Source organism: Bacillus rossius, chromosome 8, assembly GCF_032445375.1.
Source record: "Bacillus rossius redtenbacheri isolate Brsri chromosome 8, Brsri_v3, whole genome shotgun sequence".
Taxonomy (NCBI): Eukaryota; Metazoa; Arthropoda; class Insecta; order Phasmatodea; family Bacillidae; genus Bacillus; species Bacillus rossius.
Genome location: NC_086336.1, coordinates 19,884,591 through 19,906,880, shown reverse-complemented (window position 1 = coordinate 19,906,880; position 22,290 = coordinate 19,884,591). Strand labels below are relative to the sequence as shown.

The 22,290-nt window shown below is 38.6% G+C and overlaps 2 protein-coding genes across 2 annotated transcripts in view; one reads left to right on the top strand and one right to left on the bottom strand.

The window, feature by feature from the left end:
- LOC134535263 (angiotensin-converting enzyme) overlaps window positions 1-22,290 on the bottom strand; it is a 548,035-nt gene that overhangs the window by 356,754 nt on the left and 168,991 nt on the right. Inside the window, exons 9-10 of the mRNA XM_063374335.1 lie at window positions 19,919-20,162; window positions 17,890-17,988 (exon numbers count right to left, since the gene is read on the bottom strand). Of these exons, the coding sequence (XP_063230405.1) occupies window positions 17,890-17,988; window positions 19,919-20,162 (343 nt within the window). The remainder of the gene's footprint in view (window positions 1-17,889; window positions 17,989-19,918; window positions 20,163-22,290) is intronic.
- LOC134535561 (uncharacterized) lies at window positions 8,395-16,248 on the top strand. The gene is made up of 2 exons (XM_063374746.1): window positions 8,395-8,450; window positions 14,720-16,248. The coding sequence occupies exons 1-2, from the start codon at window positions 8,439-8,441 to the stop codon at window positions 16,085-16,087; spliced, it is 1,380 nt and encodes a 459-aa protein (XP_063230816.1). The 5' UTR covers window positions 8,395-8,438; the 3' UTR covers window positions 16,088-16,248.

Genomic DNA, 22,290 nt, shown 5'->3' with positions numbered 1-22,290 from the left:
GTACTTTCAAAATTTATTTATTAGTAATTAATAAATTATAATACAGTATTTATTAGGATTTTCGTTAAATATAAATATTAAAACATTAGATTATTTTATTAATACGGATAGAAATGTGTTAACATGTGGCAACGAAGTTTTTCATCTATCGTGCAAATAAGGCACAGAATCAACGGGATATTTTAAGTTTAAGCTTTCTCTTGCATCTAATGTGGTATCATTACTGCGTGCAAGGCTATGAAATTAATGGCGTGTGTGCTTTAGTTCAGCCAACCTGCAACTTAAGGATTTTTAACAAGTGACCCTTATATTTGAACATTACATGTATGTACCATATACTTCATTGCAGTTTGTGTGTAGGTTATTTTGTTATCTTATTTTAGGTACAAAAGTCTTAAAAAGCCTAGTGAATTGTTACAGGATTAAATTTTTCTACTAGATATTTTCATTGTCTTGATTAATGTTTACTTATTATTTAAACTTATTCTAATCTGAATATTCAGAGTAAAACTTCAATAAAACAGAGCTTAAAATAGTAGTTAAATCCATATTTTCTTAAATCTGAATCTCCTATCCGATTATAAATTAAATACCTGTAATCTGAAGTTTTAGTTCTCTATAGTGAGGGGGGGGGGGGGTCCAGCCAATTTACATAAATTTAAGTTCTTAAGAAACTTTCAACAATTTTAACTTTTATTTTCAACTAAAAAGAAACGATAAAAACTATTTCTTTTTGTGTCAAAAGAAATTTTACCGGAAGTGCTAGACAAATATACCTAGAGCAGACATAAACCTTTATTTGATAGCTTCCGTAGGGATAAAAAATAATGTACTCCTTGTTAAATACACAGGTGCTATTGTTTGGATTTTCGAATTTACCTTCCTCAAATATTTTTCTTCTAATAGCCTATTTGTCCTCTAATATCAAATCTGCCAAACACTTAAGATTTGTATTTGAGGATATGTGGATTTGCTTAACCCATCAATAGTTAAAAAAATATATTGCACAGAAATAACGGTACTGAAAAGTAACGTACAACGTGGCTAAGTTCACGAGAATACTTTGTTACAAAACAGAAATCTTAAGCGTCAGCGGTAGGTACCACTATTAGAAGTGTATGATAGTTTTTCTTTGTTGTTAAATATTATGTCAGAGAGCTAATTTTGTTGATGTTACGGTTTTCCTGGAAGGTGCTGCATAAAGAACAGCTAACTGGGCAGGTTTTCTTTGCGATTGAAATGTCAATATTCTACTTTCCCCTTATGAAGAAACTAGTTTTATGAGACTATCTTCCAGTTTGCGTGTATTCCATTTCTTCCTTCTTTCACTCTCTCGGAAAGGAGTTTAATGGAATTATTTTACATAGGAAGGGAAATTGGTTTTGACATTTCCGTTCGAGGACAGAAATTAAATTTATAATATAAATTTATTTTAGATATTATATACAAGTGTAAATAATTGCTTTGTATTCAAAAACAATTATAAAATAAATCGAATAAAATATGTATTTTATAATACTGAGTTTAAACAGGCCAACAATTTTAAAAATAAACATCGCAACTCTAGTGCATAGTTTAAATTATTTTATAAAACTATTAAATTTAAATTGCTAACTAACATTTTACAGTATCTCTAAAATAGACAATGATTTATAGAAATAAAATATAATGGCTTATTTTATAGGTATTTTTCATTCACTTTAAACGTTAATGCCGTTCAATTAGTAAAATATCTTTTTATTTTTTATTTTCCATAGCCTACGAAAACACTATTTTAATACCTAGTAATGCAAAAATGTTTCCTGCTTAACTTTTGCTGTTGATGAATTGAACTTTTGTGATAGTTTTAAACCATAAAAACATCATCTGAACAACAATTTGTATGCATTAATAAGAAATATTTTTTTCTTGAATTCTATTACGTTTAAATAATTAATGCGATCAAAGCAGTACAGAAGGAGAAATAAAATGTGAATGTGATTTCGACCGAGAATATTTTCATGCCTGTTCAACGCGGAAAACTAAGTCTCAAGTAGGTACTTATAGTGCTACGGTTTTGAATTTGGAGATGAACAACTGTTTTGTTGTACACAATAGAGATAGTAATTAATATGAAACACTTAGCATCTGGAAAGTGTTTCGTGTTTAAGGGGCCCGCCTACCTGGGCACACATACGGTGTGCAGAGCTTCAGGAAAAACAACGCGATTTCAAAACTACTCAAGATATCCGAGTGGGGCCTATTTAAGAATAGCATTTAAGAGTTCGCTGAGGTCCGAAAAGTACTTTTAATTTCGGATTAAGTTTTTAAACTGTATTTTTAGAAGCGTTAAAATGCCTAAAACGCGTGTTTTCAGAGTAATTTTTAGGCATAAAACAATCAGTACAGATTCTTGAAAGCACTTAAGGGGCTTGCATAACACCTTTATCTTCATTTCTCCGCCATATAATATTACGGTCACCGCTCAAATTTCACAGTTATCCTGTGACGACGAGACTAATGCGCGCCAGTTCAGAGACTTGCGCTTGGAAGCTATACCGCGCTGGAAGCACCATCGAGCGTCGCGCTTATCATCCCGCCTCACTAACACACATACACCCCTGACGAGGCGGGCCCCTTAAGATGGAGGCCATTAGTGGCAAGTAACTTTGTTTCAACCAATGATTTTAATCAAACCATTTTACGACAGGAACCAGATTTTCTGCGGTTGTAGAACTTAGTTAAATCAAACATTATACAGTCACTTGGTGTTCTGTCTTAAATACCTAAATATATATATATATATATATATATATGTAATTTGTTAGAAATAAGTACACACAAACAAAACATCTCTCTCTATATATCTCTATCTCTTTATATATGTCCCTCTATAAATATCACTTTATTAAAAAATATATATCTCCCTACATCTCTCCATCTCTCTATATATATATCTCAATCTATATATATATATCAATATATCTCCATATCACTCTATCTCTCTACATCTATCTATGTATATATACATACCTAACTCTATCTCTCTATATATGTATATCTCCCTCTCTATCCCTCTATAACTCTCTATATCTCTTTCTCTCTATGTAATATTTTCTTATCCATATCATTATCTTTACAAAACAGAACACGAACACACATTCGTGATTATATGAACTATCTTTTTTTACCTGTTACAGGTTTGACATATATATATACAAACACATGCGTATTCGAATGCAACGTTGTGACAAAATTTCAAAGAAATCTCTGAAAAACTTTCGGCAATTTAAGATTTTGAACGTACGAAAATTTTTGCGTATATAGATTAAAATATTTTTTACAGAAGCAACTTGCAAGGCGTGTAGCAGCCACGAGAAAACCTCTAATCGATAAAATGTTAAGTAGTGAATGCTTGGTAATGAACAGGCAGTGAAATCCAAACTCGCTCCGAGCACTAAAGGCGAACAGAGGAACCCAGACTCGCCCCGAGCACTGAAGGCGAACATTGCAACCCAGACTCGCACCGAGCACTGAAGGCGAACTGTGATATCCAGATTCGCCCCTAGCACTGGAGGCGAACAGAGTAACATTAGACTCGCCCCGAGCACTGAAGGCGAACAGTGATATCCAGACTCGCCCCGAGCACTGAAGGCGAACAGTGGAATCCAGACTCGCACCGAGCACTGAAGGCGAACAGTGATATCCAGACTCGCCCCGAGCACTGAAGGCGAACATTGCAACCCAGACTCGCACCGAGCACTGAAGGCGAACTGTGATATCCGGACTCGCCCCGAGCACTGAAGGCGAACAGTGGAATCCAGACGCCCCGAGCACTGAAGGCGAACATTGCAACCCAGACTCGCACCGAGCACTGAAGGCGAACTGTGATATCCAGACTCGCCCCGAGCACTGAAGGCGAACAGTGGAATCCAGACTCGCCCCTAGCACTGGAGGCGAACAGAGTAACATTAGACTCGCCCCGAGCACTGAAGGCGAACAGTGGAATCCAGACTCGCCCCGAGCACTGAAGGCGAACATTGTAATCCAGACGCCCCGAGCACTGAAGGCGAACAGTGAAATCCAAACTCGCCCCGAGCACCAAAGGCGAATAGTGGAACCCAGACTCGCCCCGAGCACTGAAGGCGAACAGTGGAATCCAGACGCCCCGAGCACTGAAGGCGAACAGTGAAATCCAAACTCGCCCCGAGCACTAAAGGCGAATAGTGGAACCCAGACTCGCCCCGAGCACTGAAGACGAACAGTGATATCCAGACTCGCCCCGAGCACTGAAGGCGAACAGTGGAATCCAGACGCCCCGAGCACTGAGGGCGAAGAGTGAAATCCAAACTCGCCCCGAGCACTAAAGATGAACAGAGGAACCCAGACTCGCCCCGAGCACTGAAGGCGAACATTGCAACCCAGACTCGCACCGAGCACTGAAGACGAACTGTGATATCCAGACTCGCCCCTAGCACTGGAGGCGAACAGAGTAACATTAGACTCGCCCCGAGCACTGAAGGCGAAGAGTGAAATCCAAACTCGCCCCGAGCACTAAAGATGAACAGAGGAACCCAGACTCGCCCCGAGCACTGAAGGCGAACATTGCAACCCAGACTCGCACCGAGCACTGAAGACGAACTGTGATATCCAGACTCGCCCCTAGCACTGGAGGCGAACAGAGTAACATTAGACTCGCCCCGAGCACTGAAGGCGAACAGTGATATCCAGACTCGCCCCGAGCACTGAAGGCGAACAGTGGAATCCAGACGCCCCGAGCACTGAAGGCGAACAGTGAAATCCAAACTTGCCCCGAGCACTAAAGATGAACAGAGGAACCCAGACTCGCCCCGAACACTGAAGGCGAACAGTGTAATCCAGACTCGCCCCGAGCACTGAAGGCGAACAGTGATATCCAGACTCGCCCCTAGCACTGGAGGCGAACAGAGTAACATTAGACTCGCCCCGAGCACTGAAGGCGAACAGTGGAATCCAGACTCGCCCTGAGCACTGAAGGTGAACTGTGATATCCAGACTCGCCCCTAGCACTGGAGGCGAACAGAGTAACATTAGACTCGCCCCGAGCACTGAAGGCGAACAGTGGAATCCAGACTCGCCCCGAGCACTGAAGGCGAACAGTGATATCCAGACTCGCCCCGAGCACTGAAGGCGAACAGTGGAATCCAGACGCCCCGAGCACTGAAGGCGAACAGAGGAACGCCATGCAGGTCAAGCCGACCGGAGTGGTCACGGGAGGCCAGCGCTGCTTCTCCAAACAACTAATTAGAGCGGCCTGCGCGCCGGGCCCCTCGGAGCGTGGCTTCTGGCCGCGCGTGGCTGGAGCGTGGCTGGAGCGTGGCTCGCGTGCCCCGCGGCGCTAGAAAGCCGGTCGCGCTCCCGCGCTGCGAGATGCGAGCGGCCAATTAGACCTGGCCCTCCGAGTGGCTGCGTTTACTTTACAACCCTCTCGCACGTAACTGCTGGCAATATTGCTTCGCACACACACATACACACAAGATTTTATTGTTTTATTTAATGAAATTTTAATATTTTTTAAACCTAATAATTCAGTGCTACGGTTCTTATTTTCAAAAAATTCATTTTGTTAAAAGATATTGCATATTTTCAAAGTTTAAATTAAGAAAATTAATAACATTAAAATAATTACTATAAAATAACTTTAAATAATTACGTATACGATATAATTACTCGTAGCAATAAAAATTAATCTGCAAGCACTTGCGTCTTTGTAAAATGCATCAGCTTCAGTAATGTAAACCTGAGTAATTGTAGATACAAGATCAAATAAATATTATTGTTTTTTCTATCTTTTTGTTACACATATTTTAGTAGACTACGTACTTCATGTTATCTATTTATGACATTTTTAAATTTCATACATCAGACTGAAAAAGGAATATTTTGGTTTGAATTATTTTAATAACAACTTTCTATGAATTTTGTTTTATTTCGGTGATGTATTTTTTTTTTGTAATTCAGTTTTTTATGTTGTATATTAACCTACGTTTCGTTGTTTATGTTACATTTACATGGTTCTCGGTGTTATTTATGTTTTATCGCAATTTACCATTAACCCTTCCGCTAGCTATAGAAATGTTAAATGTATGATGAAGAAGTTTCAAGACATTTAAACATACTGTTAACTTTAGCTGGCTTATATTAAAACTTTAATATTTAACTTCATAAGTATAATTACAGGCGTTAGATAACCATTAAAGGTAGAATTTTTAATTTATTAAAATAATTTTAAGTTTAGTGAATTGGTCAGTTTTAATTACGTGGAATATATCAAATGTGCCAAAAACAAAAACAAATACACACGGAATACACAATATTAGCTTTAAACGCAGCATGTGTGTACAGCAATCGTAGAATATAATTTTTCTGAAGTGTACATTTGATCGTGAAATGCGGAAAATAGATGAAGTTACAGAGTTTTGGTTCGTCTCCCAAAATCGTTCTTTCCAAAGAGGACCAACTAAGGTGCAGTTCAAATAAAACGTCCACATTGGAACGGATATGATAGCCGCAGTGGTAGGTATTCAGGTTTACGTCTGGTGATCCTGGTATGTTTACTGTTGTTACCGGAAAATACGTCAGGAAAATTTTGGGATTGTTTCTTTTCAACGACCATGACTGATTTCTTTCTCAGATTTCTCGAACTGTGTTCAGTTCTCCTGTAGTTTCTAGAATATAATTTATCCTGTAGGTATAAGTCACGTGTGTTGTCCTGTCGTTCGTTATTTGTATTTTTTTTTCCTGTTAGTGGAAAATGTCTATTAAATTTTAGATGTTAAGTATACATTATCATTGCCATCAAATCTTAAATATAACTAGCAACTTAGTATAATACTGTATTTACAATAAATACTAACAAAATGAAAAAAAAACACAATTTTTATTGTTTATTGTTAATGTACAAAAATTAATATTTGGGAGGTATTTTAGTTATTAATTTGAAAACTCACAAATAAATATATTTATTTTATATAATTTACGTAGGAATCTCTACCTAATTTTTAAACTCGAATTTAAGTCCTTTTGTTAGAAAATTTTTAAAACAAATAAAAGAGATTTAACTATGAAAAATTAAGTTAAAATTAAACTCTTTTTACAACTGACTTCCTGTAGTAATGTGTTATATCCTTAACATAACACATTATGCCGAAAAAATTATGGAAAGACTGGAAAAAAAAAATATTAAACTTCGGCCTTGTACATAATTTTTAACAAGGAATTTTATTAAAAAAAAACATAACCATTCAACTTCGGTTAGCGCCATCGGTTACATATTTTCGTTCCACGTGACTTCCGTTCCATTCACGAAATCACTGCTACCAAATGCCGTGTATCGAGAGCTAAGATGGTTCGCCACGCGGGTGAAAACAGGTTCACGTTAACGCGAGGTTTAGCTTCGCACCGCATGCTTGGTGTCGCGCTGTCCCGCTGTCGGGATTCCAACACGGTTCGAGGTCGGTGCACCCCTCGGAAACGTGACACTTTATTTGGAGCAGAGTGTAGGCAGGTTCCTCGGCGCCGAGGTGTTGGCGGGAGAGGGGATGCGCGCCGAAACCACGGGGACGCAACTGAATAGGCGGAACGTGATCACTAAAAATGTGCGGTTGAGAAATGCCAACATGAAAAACTTATGTTTGAAATATAAAGAAAAACATAGAAATTTCTTAAACAGAATAGCTTAAATAAAAAAATTATTTTCACAGACATTATTTGTTCAGAATTTGTGGAATTTTGTATTAACAGAGTGGCGTATTGAGTATAATTACAAATTATTATACTTTTGAAATTTTTTTACAATGTTAAATTATCTTGGTAGCAATGAAATAAGCATGGCGCATGCGCAGGCGTGTGCTCGTGTGTATTTTTTTTTTTTTTTCAATTGGAACTGAAGTAATGATTTTCAACACTCATACTTTGCAGCTATGCAGTTTTGTAAGATTTGAAAGAAAAGATAAAGCACTTTAACATAGTGTTTTAGTTGTTCCGTATTGGAAAATACATAATCTGACACATTGTTGGTGAATATTCTCGGAAACGGACGAAAAAAATATCAAGGTAGCCAAATCTTTATTTCGAAAAGTTAACGACTTATAAGTTGTTATGTTGCCGATAAATACCGCGCAGTTTGCTGATTTACAAAGAACATATGAGCGTTAGTTGTATCATTCAGTTGCGATTCTTTATCCCCTTTGTTTTGTGGCCGAAACGCGGAGATTAAGAGGCTGCTTTCCAGAGCACAATGGGAGAGGAAATTTATCCGGGAAGGACCCTCTGTTGCAGGAGGGGGAGGGGGAAGGGGCAGAGGGGTTGGAACGGGGAGGGGAACGTGCGGCGTGAAAGCTGACTCCTATAAAGCGCGCGGCACCACGAGGCCCGGCATCAGTCCTCCGTGGTGATCACAACACTTCAAGCGTTTCGCCATGAGAACTCTTGTAAGTCTGCCTCTCATCGGCCGCCACAGCTCTTGTACATGCAGGAGTGATATTCAAAAGGAACTACGCAGAGAAAATGATTTCAGGCAAAGAAATATTTGTTTGTACTTGCCGAAACAAATATTTATTTTGATTTAACAAAAGATTTGGATAGTCATGCCAAAATTAATGAGTAACAAAATTTATATTTTACCCCTTGCTAAATATAAAGTTGAGTTGATAAAACAATTTTTTTACAAATCTAAGTTCTTGGACTGAACTGTGTGTTTTTATTTGGCCATATACAAAAAAAAACGATATATTTTCGAGGGAAACATCCCTTTCAATCCAAGTACCAAAAATCCGAGTAGGAGAAAAGTACCTCTTGAATATCACTAGCCATAATAATTAAAAATTTCAATATAAATAAAATAAAACAAATGTTTCATATTTTGACGATCACAATAGCATAACACTATAGAATATTCATAAACTTGGGATTAAGACACTTGGTGTGTTTTGAATTTCAATTTGTCAAATTATGTAGACTAGTCGCTATACACGTAGCTTACTACGTAGACGAGAAAAGGTTTGTTAAGCAATATCTAGTAAAATTAATTAAAAAAACCTCACGTTTGTTATTGGATTATTGATGTCATAAAATGCTTATTTTAAGGGCAAGTTTTTAATTAAACTATGTGTTCATAGAGTGAAATATGATTTTTAGCAACTTTTGACTTTAAATTAGTTTTAGATGATTTGATGTGTGTTTATTAAATAATTTTCTTAGTATAGTACATATTTAAGTAAAATATTTTTACAACGTAAATATTTAAAATATGTGTTACAGATAACACAGAATAAACAGGTAAATTTTAAATAAATTATTTTGAAAAGTGTTTTGCGTTTTTTGGGCAAACTGAATAAAGGGTTGCGTTGGCAGGTTACATAGCGAGAAACTAAATAATATAGCGTTCAAGAAAATTCTTACGTATATTTTTTATTTAAATAAATATAAATTAATAAAATAATAATTTTATAAATTTTTTATTCAAAGGAAAAATTATACCTAGCAGAATATTTATTTTTCTACGCAATAAGGAAACATTTTCACCCTCATTTTATTTAAATGGACATATAACACGAGTTAGGGTAATCCCAAGAGTTTAATTGCACCGGCATTTTTACTATTACATATTTTATGCGTACATTGCCAAGGTCATGTTGTCACGCATTTATTCCATACGGTAATCAGTTTGAAACTATTAATTATACTAACATTTTTACGATAAAAACACTCCCATGAAGGTTTTTTTTTTCATACATCATGCTGAGTCTTTAAATAAAATTAACTTTAAAGGCTGTAGTTGTGAAAGTAAAAACCCGGTACGGGGTATGTTGATTTTAATTTACTTCGAAATACTGTTTTAATTTTATTTTAAAAAATTTGTACTCTTTAGATGAGATTTGTCGTTTCGTTTCAGTCAGCTAGTTTATTGTATGTAAGTTTTAGAAAAAGTTAAACAAAACATTTTTTTTTTTACTGCGGTGATGAAAATATTCACGCATGTATTATAGAGTGAATATCACGTCATTGAATGCTCAGATGACGATAAACAAGACGCAAAACTGCTAAAAGAGATTGATTGTATGGTTTCCATATTCCACCTGCAGCCACTCAGCCGATGCTTCTTCAGGCGTATATACACTGTTAGAAATTTCCACGTTACGTCTACGATGAACGCTAGTCACGATTCATCCAGATATCTATGAGAAAGTAAATTAGATTCTTTCACTTTACTTATTTTTTTATAAATGTATCTGATATTGTAATGTGAAATTACATATAGTTGTAGAATTTTATATTTACAAGAAAGCAACTGTATCGCTAAAGAAAATGATATTACTTCTAGGTTCGGGCATTTATGTTTTGTATTGTCTCAGTTTCTACATTAGTTAAAGTTACTTGTAAAACTGTTAATTAACTGCACATTAAAAACCATGTTTAACTATTTTATTATATTTGTCATGCATTAAAAAAATATGGAGTTGTTAAACATCAATCAATACTTTAAAATTTTCGTAAGAGCGACTGTATGGATATGTACACACACAGTATTTTAAAAACGTATTTTATACGCGCAAAAATAACCATGGCAATGTGCTTTAAAAATTTTAAAGGTATTTTCTTGTAGTATTACAAATTATTTCTTGGCGAGTGTTTTCCCAAAATATATTTTTTTTAAAAGTGCAAAATAAGATTTCTGTGTAGATTTATCAATACTGGGCTTAAGTACTTTTTATTAGTATTTGCAAGGTTCATCTCGGATTGTTACCAAAAACATCAAAAACTTGTCAAAGTACACAGCAAAAATCACCCATCTTCCATCTGTAGACTATATGGTTTACAACAGAACACAGAGCTTGTAAGTTTGAATCTGACGTAGAATTTTTCGTTCAAACGTGCGATAGTTTTACTGCAGTTCCTGAATGTGTTCCCGACTGCGGTTTACTGATGGAAATGCATGGGACAGGCGTGAATCGGAGGCCTTCCATTTGGTCGTAAAAATAAAATATTACACCTACGGGCAGTTTTTTATGGTGCACGGTCGAGCGCAGAAATACTTAATGCGACGTTAACATCCCAAGTTGCGTTACGCTTAATTAGTGTTGCAAAAGCTGTTGAGCGGATCTATAATTATATTATTTGGGTTTTGCGTTAGTACCACTAGTTGCCGTAATAAAAAGTAATCGATTGCCATAAAAATGTACAGTAAAGAGTTATTAATTGGAAATTTGCATTTCTCAAGAAAACATTAACTTCTGGCTGAGGTAAATTTGAACACCGAATAACCATAAATTTGTTTTTCTACTTTTGATCTCGTTAATTGATAATTGGTTCGTTTATCCGATTAATACTACGCCCCTAATAAATGTGCAATAATTATCATTTTTAAAAATTAAAATAAAATAGAATTTTACTTTTTCGTTTTAGTTTTAAAAAAAGGATAAGAAAGATTCAAAAATTCAACAGACGCTACGAAATATATGTAATAATTGCCAAGTCTTTCTTCATGCTTAACCCGCTAGTTTACGGACGTAAACTTGTAGCAAAGTAGGTTTTGAAATGTGAACAATGTTTGAATTTTAGAAAGACTTCCGAAATCTTTCATATTTAATCTTTCCAACTAGAGAACTTTAGAAGTCAGCCCGAAAACATTTTTAAAAAATTTAAAAAAAAAAAATCGTCATTTTCTGTAGCCTCCCAAAATTTGACTATAGCTGAGTCAGGCTGACACTTGTCAGTTGACATTTTCGGAGCCAGATGGCAGAGTAATACACCTCTGGACCATCATTCGGGACTGGGGCTCGAATTTCTGTCCAGCCATTTTGATTTTTCTGTTTTCCGTGGTCTCCCGAAATCACTGCAGGCAAATTCTGGGATGGCTTTTCAATATTTGTGATACGTTACTGGTGTAAAAAATACTCGCATGATCTTGTTGTTGAAACACAAACCTGTAGCACGCATTATAAAATGTCATCACCTGAAAAAATAAGATAATTAAAACTATTAAAATTATGGCTGGAGTTGGAAACAGCCACATAAGTAAATCTATTGTCTAGTAGCGGTAAAATATCAAGAAAATTCCAGTTGAAATGTCCATGATGATGTTCAATTGCGTGTCCTTTTACCGCTCGTAAATATTTTTGGGCAGATATCTGGTGATGAAATGCGTGATTCGACAACAAACGCAAGAGAGTTTTCGCAATAAATTTTACTGGATATATCTTACGAACAGTAATTACAAGAAAACGAAATAACCAACCATGTCATAAGCCTCAATAAGGGGAAAATAAGTATGATACAAGATAACAGTGGATCGTAAGCCATTGGTAGGGGCATGCATATTTCGCGAAAAGATTCCGATACTAGCTGAAAGTCAAAACACTGTAGCATCGTCTGTGTTTCTTGATTGGGTGAGTTTCTTTCAGGTACATGTCGACTGTTACAACACCAATCACAGTAATTCGGTGCAGAAGCAAACACGTTCTGAGTGGCTCGGTGAAATAACGAAACGACTTCTCTCACAGACGGTCATCAATCACAAGGAAGAAACCGCTGGTGCAGATATACCTTGTTGCAGTCTAACATGCGTTCAGATTTTTTTCGCGAAAAATGCCTGCCCCTAGCCATTGGTGGTCAGTTTGCACGAGACCAGGATATGTTCGTCGCGGTGTCGTCAGGCGGGCCAGGGGACTCGGTGAAAGCTCCGCTCGCGCGGGCGTCACACGAGGCTGTTCCGCCGGACAATGGAGAAACTTCCTCTCCTCGGCTGGCGGCGGCGCGCGGCGGGGAAGCCATTGCGTGAGAGAATGGCGCGCACGCACGTCTCGACTGGCTGCCGCGGCGGACAACCAGCCGGGGGCGGGGAGAAAACCCTGAGCCGGACGCCCTAATAATCTGCGTTGCTGTGAGAGAAATTAAAAGTTAGGTTTGGAGTGTTACATAAAAATAATTCCCGTGAATATTCGTAATTTTTTTTTACCAGAACTGTAGGTTTTCTAACGTCTCGATGAAGAAGCAAAAATTCGCATTCTCTCGCCAAATTGTGCTATGCCGAACGCGAAATGGCACGAGCGAAATTCTCATGTGTCAGAGACTAGTGTACACTAGCGAACATAATTATAATCAACGTCACCACAGGTGGGCTTACACGCTCTGAAATATGTAAAAAATCACCCAACAAATAATAATACTACAAGCATGTTTCATACAAGGACATATTTATAAGACATTATAAATAATAAATAAATTATTTATGGCCAGATTAAGTATACAAAAAAATGATAAATTTACCAAAAATTCTCATACAATTTATGAAATGTTTATGTTCACCAAATTTTATGACAAGGGACTGAATTTCTCTTCTATATCCTTCCCTAGTTCCACTGGCATAATGTTCAACATTATAATTCGCGACTATAGTTATTTCAATGGAGTAGTAACGCTTAGTATTTGTTCACGTTAACTTTACCGTTACGCATAATTTACGTAAGTCATTAACCCAAAATAAAGTACACGGGGCTACATAGTTTCTCGTCGGTCTCTGTGTGAAGTACCGTAAGCGGCTAACAGATACACACAAATCACTGTCAAAAAGGGCCGCCTAGAAACGAAAGGTTTGCTGCTCGGCTTCGCCCAAGGCAAGGCAAACCCCGGGATCTGTTTCACTTACTTGCGTATCGGCATGTCGAATTAAGGGCGTCTGCCCTTAAACGAGGAACTGGACTCGTGCTACAAAGGCAGGTTCTTTATTAGCTACCCGTGCAACGGCACCGACCATCAGCCACAAGTACCAGTTTCCGCAACGCACTTTATTTTTTAAGTGATAACGTCTTATAAATCGATGAACGCCGGCTGCACGCACGAAAAATTGTCACGTTCCGCCTGAGCCGAGCGTGCAAGAACCGGCCAACCACCGTGCGAGAAAATCTTCTATAATATCAAACAGGTTAAGGCGGGCTTTTTAACTAATTGTTCGTGATTATATTTAAACAAATTATTTAAATTAAATGTGCAAAAACTGTAAATAATATTTGAAAATTGAAAAGTATGCAATTTTTTCATCAATTTTTTTTCTTATGACGTTATCGCGTAAAATTATCGTCCGTAAACCGATTTTACAGACAAACCCCTTTTACGTCGATTTTTTTTTTTTTCAATTTCAGTCGGCGATTTGGTTGTTCGCCAAGCACAACAGGCAGGACAAGTGTCCCGTGGTGCGCCGTGCGACACACGGGCTCAAGCCTCGACCGGTGACGGTCAGCGACTGCAGCGAGTTCACGTCCTCGCACAGTCGCGCGCACGACACTCCCTAGCGGCGAACAGCGAAACTTATTTCAATAAGTCGTTACTAATGGAACACCAGCGAAATATCAATATCTGCTTAAAACTCTTAAAACACTACTGTTAAAATAAAACTAAGGCTATTTTATTTTAAACTTAAAGAAAATATAAAATTATTAAATACAATAAACAAATTAAAAATACGCTCAAGTCCAAGTTACCAACATAACCATGCGTTACAAACATAAAAACTAAAATGAAAATACTAAATCAAATCAATGCAACCAAAACAAAATTACTATTATAAATATATCATAAAAATACTTCTGTCTTTCCAGTGTCCTAAGTCCGTCGCACACGCACTCCTCAATCCAGCCCAGGCAACGCCGGGTATTGCAAGTGGTATAGTATAAATGTATGTGTGTTTATTTCTCTGTTGCAGTTGGTCTTATCTTTTCTTTGCCTGGCACTGCTCGCGAGGGCGGAGGACAAGGACGACACCAAGAATGAGAAGCAGGTGGAGGCCAGTGACATCGCGACGGGGGAGAGCAAAGAAGTGAGAAAGACGGAAAAGCGCGGGCTGTTCGGCCTCGGTGACGGCGGCTTCGAGGGCAGCCACAGCTTCGGCGGCGGCTACGGCGGCGGCTACGGGGGCGGTCATGGCGGCGGTTATGGAGGCGGCATTGGAGGCAGCTACGGCGGCGCCTATGGGGGCGGTCATGGCGGCGGTTATGGAGGCGGCATTGGAGGCAGCTACGGCGGCGGCTACGGCGGCGGCTATGGCGGCGGCTACGGCGGCGGCTTCGGAGGAGGCTACGGAGGCGGCTACGGAGGAGGCTTCGAGATCGGCCGCCAGAAGACGGTGACCGTCACTCACAAGGTTGGCGTCCCAGTGCCGCACCCCTACCCCGTGCACGTCCCGGTCGTCAAGAAGGTCCCCTATCCCGTCGAGCACCCGGTGCCCTACCCCGTCAAGGTCCCCGTCGAGCGGCCCTACCCCGTCCACGTCCCCGTCCACAAGCCCGTGCCCTACCCCGTGGAGAAGCCCGTGCCCTACCCGGTCAAAGTCCCCGTTGACCGCCCCTACACGGTGCACGTGCCCGTGGAGAAGCACGTGCCATACCCCGTGCACGTGAAGGTCCCCGTGCCCCAGCCCTACACCGTGCACGTGCCCAAGCCCTACCCCGTGGTCGTCGAGAAGAAGGTGCCGCACCCGTACCCCGTCGAGGTGAAGGTGCACGTGCCGCAGCCATACCCAGTGCACGTGAAGGTGCCAGTGGCCGTTCACGTCGACCGCCCCGTCCCCGTCCACGTCAAGGTGCCTTTTGACAGGCCGTACCCCGTGCACGTCATCAAGCCCTACCCGGTGCCCGTCGAGAAGAAGGTGCCCTACCCGGTGGAGAAGGAGGTGCCGTACCCGGTGAAGGTCCCCGTCGACAGGCCGTACCCCGTGCACGTCATCAAGCCGTACCCGGTGCCCGTGGAGAAGGAGGTGCCGTACCCGGTGGAGAAGCCCGTGCCGTACCCCGTGCTGAAGGAGATACCGTACCCGGTGAAGGTGCCCGTGGACCGGCCGTACCCGGTGCAGGTGCCCAAGCCGTACCCTGTGCACGTGGAGAAGGAGGTGCCCTACCCCGTCGAGAAGGAGGTGCCGTACCCGGTGAAGGTGCCCTACGAGAAGCCTGTCCCCGTGCCCTACCCCGTGGAGAAGCCCTACCCCTACCCCGTCAAGGTGCCCGTGGCTGTCCCCGTGAAGAGCCACTACCACCACCAACCCCACTACGGGAGCGAGCACTCGGGCTACGAGTGAAGCTCTGCCCGTGCACCTCCCAGCATTCACACGCATCTCAACTCTCTCCACCATCGGCTTCCGCTTTAGGAGGCGCGTTCACTTCGTCTCCACTTGTATGTACTTCTCTGTGATAATTTATGTTTGTAAAAATACGCAATAAACTTCGATACTTGTTCAATTGTGCTGTTTCATTTACTTTCTGCGCTATGGAGAACTTCTACGTATGAAGGTGCCACATCATAACTATTAACTACCGTTCAACAACTTTAACAGCAGGGCACACAAAAATGGTACTTAAAAAGTTATGTTACAATATTTATATTTTAAAAAATAGCGTTTACAAATTATTTATGTAGCACACCCTCCATATTCAATCTTAAATTTGTTCCAGTGGAACATAAAATGATAACATAAAAATTTATAAAATTTTCATATAGAAATTAAAATAATGAAATAACGAAAATTAAATATTAAATATAAATACCCATTTTCACAAAAACTCTTTATTAACGACACTCTACAATAAACAATTTTTTTATGTTTTAACTGTAAGCTATTCAAAGCTTTACAACGTGAAAGAAAACATATGTATTTCAGTTGATTGCACAAATATGTTTATTTTTATAACATATTCTAAAAAATCCTATTTTTTCTTTGAAAAATTAGAGATTCCAGGGTTGTCTAATAATCTGTTGTTAATCTTAAAAACACCAAAGTTTCATTCTTATATTATAAAAATTCAGACTACACAAAGCAACTTTGAAATCTGAAAAAAATATTTTCTGGTACTCTCCTCGTCTACAGAGATTAAAGGAATAAATACACGGAAACGCAACAGCGATCCCAGAATGCAACTTTTTGCTTCAATTTTGCTGATTAATTATACCAACTGTAATAAACTCTTTCAGTCATCAAAACAAGTATTCCATGAAGCTTGGCCCAGGACATAACCTACGGATCTTACGCGAAAATAGAAAATAGAAAATTAATGTAATTAACAAATGTTTTTAATTTTTCATGTATTTATTTACTTGTAAAGTAAGTTTTCACTTTCGATTTCACCGTTACTGATGTATAACAGACTTGCAATCTTTCATTATCAAGAAGATTTCTATATGTTATTCATTTAAATTCAAAACTTTTTTTAGGCTAAGTTAACACAAATTCCCTTTTATTTATTTTAACTAATAGTGTTGAGCAAGTCATTAATATTTTGTTTGAGAGACGTGTATTCATTTAGCATGAGCGATATTTTATTCTCAACCACTTTGCATAGTTGAAAAATGTCTTAATAAATACCTAGTTTTTTTTAGTATAAATAAGGCAAAATACATTGATAGTAGAAGGTTTTGACTGGAAATTAAGATACACTTGTGAAATTTATTCGAAATGGTTTAGTGTTAACTTAACACTTAGTTTGAAAACACATAAAAATTCGATTCACAAGTTGTAAACAGAGGATTTATTATTTGCCTATGCATTTAAAGTTGCTCCTTTATTGAGTTCTGAAAATGTGTTGTTTCTTTTCAATTTAAATGAATTTTTCCTTATAATTTATATATTTTATAATAAACCTCATTAACATTACTAGAATGAAAATCATCAATACAAGCATACTCAATCTTTCAAAATCAATACTCTCGACTGTTTTATGTAAAACCAAAATATGGTTTCCCTTCAGGTTTTTAACTGGCATACTATATCATATCAAGTATAACAAGTATTTAACATACATAAACATAAATGTACATAAACATAAATATTTGACAAAATATTTTTCTAACAATTTAAACAATGTGATTTGGTTGAAAATGACTCACCTAATGTAGGGAATATTTGCTGGTACGTGGTACTTTGAACCAGGGTCAAAATCTGTTTCCGATCTTAAAACAGGTGGCTTGATTCCGGAATACTGTTCCCTGAAAATAAAATTAAATATTCTCAGCACACGTCAGTAAGTTTAAATAGCAAAGCCCAGAGTCCAATTTATTCAAAAGAATCCAGTTTATCTAAACTGTATCAAACGCCTCGGTGAGACCCCAACTTAGTTGTCTTGTTACATGGTTTGTAATATTTTTTTTTTCACAGCGTCAAAAATCATAGCTAATACCTAGATTTTTTTTAAATTTTAAACTCATATTGATTTACATAAATAATTTAATTATTTTTTTTACAAATGACATCAGTTTTTTAACACATTTGTTATAGATTGATCTAAAGTTAGAAACAGATCAAGTGTTGTGCAAGGATACACCAATCGCTTCCTATAGTAGTTCAGGTAATACAGCAAGGCATCATCTTAAGTGAGATACTGGTTTTTCAAATTTATACAAATAATATTTTTATCAGATTCTAGAATTTTAAATAAACAAGGAATCCAAACTAATAATTAAATACTAATTATGAATTATTTTATATTTTTAGGGTGATTTTTGCAGTCATGTCATTGTCATTTTTTGTAAAATGTAAGTGTTTGGACAGCTTCATCAGAATTTAACGTAAATTTGATATTTTATCACAATTAGTACTAACTGTTTATATGAATGTTTTGTTTACATGCTTTTTCTATCTTGTTTTGGCAGCAGGCTATATTATTGTTATTTTTATTTTATAAAAAATTCGTACAAATATTTATGCTGATGTGTCCTACTTAACGATATTGTATACTGTTAACGTGCTCTCTCTAATGACTCATTCCAGGATATAAAGAAGGAGATATGAAAAATGCTGACAGCGAAGCAATATTTAAACAGCTTAGTCGCAGTGAAATTGCCACGCGAGTAGACTGCTCCCGCTACGTCAGAAGTCAGCTCGAGCCTGACAAGCACTGCTATACGAGCAGGTGCTTTGCTGAAGAATGAGTTGTAGCCGGCAATGGACTACAGTGAACTATGTGCACATAGTCATGTTTCAGTTAACACTATAATAACCAATTTTAACTTAATATTCGACTCCTGTACATTATTATTTTGACTTAGTCTACAGTCAAACAAGTAAGCAACTTTAGGCTAGTGCCGGGATAAACTTATTTGCCGGAGTTAGGGGTTGCCTGTACATCATTAACGTTTCAGATATGTCTGTAATGTTACAAGAACATTAAAATGTGAAATTTCTCTTAGATATGTTTTAAACATTAAATGCAGTACAATGGAGTTGCCCTTGATCATGAAAGATTCAGACATGTCTATGTATTGTTTGAGAAATTTTACATTTTTTTTTCTCAGTGAAATATGTCTAAAAACTGAATTATGTATGAGTTAGAAAGGGCCGTATTTGAGTACAAACATTTCAGATATGTTTCTGTAGTAATGTTACATGAACGTTACAATTAAACGGTTTTTTTATAATTTGTCTAAAATTTGGTTGCTCTATGAGTTAGAAATAACCATAATTAGGCACAGACGTTGCAGGCAGGTTTCCACAATTTTGCAGGAAAGTCACTACACTACTTTCTTTTTTGTAAATGGAACAGAAATACTCATGAAAATTTACAAATATTTGTATATTTAAACATTTACATTAACAAAAAATGTATTCGCAGTTGTTCTGGATTCGGATTCGCACCTGGGCATCTATGATGTGTGTTGTCCCAGTAACTCCAGTAGTTAAAGTTATTTGTGAACCTCTTCCTGAATAGATTTCCGGTATGAACTGCACATAATAATAAATATAATAAAATAAAATAAAGTCCAATTATGTTAATTTCGATTATTTTATATAGCATAAAAATTCTTCTTGAATTAAAATATAAAATTGTGCCAAAATAACCATAGCCAAATTACAATAACATTTGAAACTAGTTGTTGGCAAGTGGTTTCCAAAGGAATATGCCGGAGGGCGGGCGCGCACCTGAGCTGCCACCAGTGGCAGGTGTACTGGTCGTCGCGCACGTCTCCGCGGAACACGTCCCAGCGCCAGCGGTCCAGCGCCAGGCTGAAGGGCAGGAAGGCGAGCTTGTCGAGTGCCAGCGCGAACAGGTAGTTGACGTCGTGCGGCAGGTCGTCCACCGAGGTCTGCAGCAGCCCCAGGTCCTGCAGGTGGCCCGGGGTGGCCACGGACAGCGCCACGGCGTCGCCGACCGCCTCGTGGAAGCCTTGGGCACGCCACGCGGCCACGACTCAGTCCCAGTCGCGTCCACACATACAGTCATAAGACACCACGTGATTTCTGAGTGAGGTCTGCTCACGAAGGCCGCCGAGGGCCGAGAAGTTGTTTCATTTACGGATTAAGTTTTTTAAATGCATTTCAAAAGAGTTCAAAAAGCTAAAGGGTATTTAGACGAGATATCGTCTCATAAATCGATGAACGCCGGCTGCACGCACGAAAAAGCATGACTCATTGTCACGTTCCGCCTGAGCCGAACGTGCAAGAACCGGCCAACCACCGTGCGAGAAAATCTTCTATAATATGAAACAGGTTAAGGCGGACTTTTTAAAAGCAGCAATTTAATCTTATGACGTTAACACGTGAAATTATCGTCCGTAAAACCGACTTTACAGAGAGCCCCCTTTTTTAGAGTAGTTTTTAGCCTTAAAACCACCAATAGAGATACTTGAAAGCACTGAAGGGACTTGCGTTACATTTATCTTCATTTCTCTCCTATATAATTTTACGGGTAACAATCACGTGTCATAGTGGACTTTTGCACTACAAAAAGCCTGTGTGCCATTTCAGAACCTTGCACTTACAGGCGATACCACTATAGACGTACCAGCGAGCGTCGCACTTATCGTCCCGCCTTACTATCACAGATACACCCCTGAGGAGGTGGCCCACTTAAGGCTCAAGCTCACTCACCATGTTGTTTTCCAAGTTTTATATAATAGCCAGAGATGATCACAAAAAAAGACGGGGGAGGAGGTGGATGAGGAAGATGTATCCCCCAACCCAAATCCTAATTAATCTATAATAATTTAGCATTCCCACCAATAAAAGTACAGTATTTGAAAGCAAACAACGGGATCAGTGATTCTATTTCTCTTTCTCTCCTCTTCATCTGGACACTCACCTCAAAGAAATAAATATCTACGTACGATCATGCTAATAGCGGTAAAATCTCACGCAAGCATTCATAAATATGATCACTTGAGCGAACTCACCAGCTTGACAATCACGTTTAGTAAACATGTGGTGATAAATACTTGTGATTCAAAAAACAATTAATATTTAATAATGACAATAAAATGACACAATCAACTGAAATGGGATGAGACAGAGTCTAAACGTCTCTCCATCCGCGAGATTATGTGACATGCTAACACTGCATGACTTACCCTAGGAAATTTGGCGTAAGAAATTGGTCATTGCAGTGGCAAGGAGCCGTCGCAGCATTTGCCTGAGGTGATTTCGATAGATCGCGGAAAACCAACATTGCGAGAGCCGGGCCGGAATACGAACACGAGACCTACGGCTCGCGAGTCCAGCTCTTCAGAGAGCCTGCCACATGCACGTGGTCGCATCTTACTGATGCGTCGGAGCTGATGGTGCCCTTGTCCTATAACGTCAGATTCTGATGGTACGATCACACCGACTTGAACTTCCACGGTCAGACATGTAAGATAGATAGAACCATCTGTTGTCATGAACAATATTTGCCAATGTGAAGGCATGGTGAGATATTGTATGTATGTGTTTGTTTTATATATATATATATATATACATATATATATAGTGTCTCTCTTCAAAGTTCAATAGGCACCAATGGTTTTCAATAGTTTTCAGACCATAACAATTTTCTGTTCTTCATTTTCAAATTTTGGGTTAGTTAAAGCATATTTTATAACTAAGTCTGACGTTAATAAGGACTGGCTGCTACAAGTATTCTTCCATTGCAGTTAAGTATTTAATTCATTCTTGGGAGTGACTGCAATTGTACTGACAATATTCATTAATTAAAACTATGTTGTGGTTTTTGTAAAACTCTTACCCTATTAATGGTAATCTTTGGAATGTTATATGAAAGAAAAATTATTGGCTAAAGCTGTTGAAATCAATGGGATGTCTTTCGGTTTCATAGACCCCTTTCATATGGGTGACTAGTTGATTCCATTGGTTGAACGGACGGGTGTCAGGAGTGCAGTGATGTAGCAGATGATCGGGAACCAACCGCCCGAACTCCTTCACACGCAGACAACTCGTCCGCTCTGGCGGGCGGCCATCAGGCACCTGTGCCTCTCAGCTTCTCATCCCCACCAGTGACACTACTTCACACCAGTCGCCTA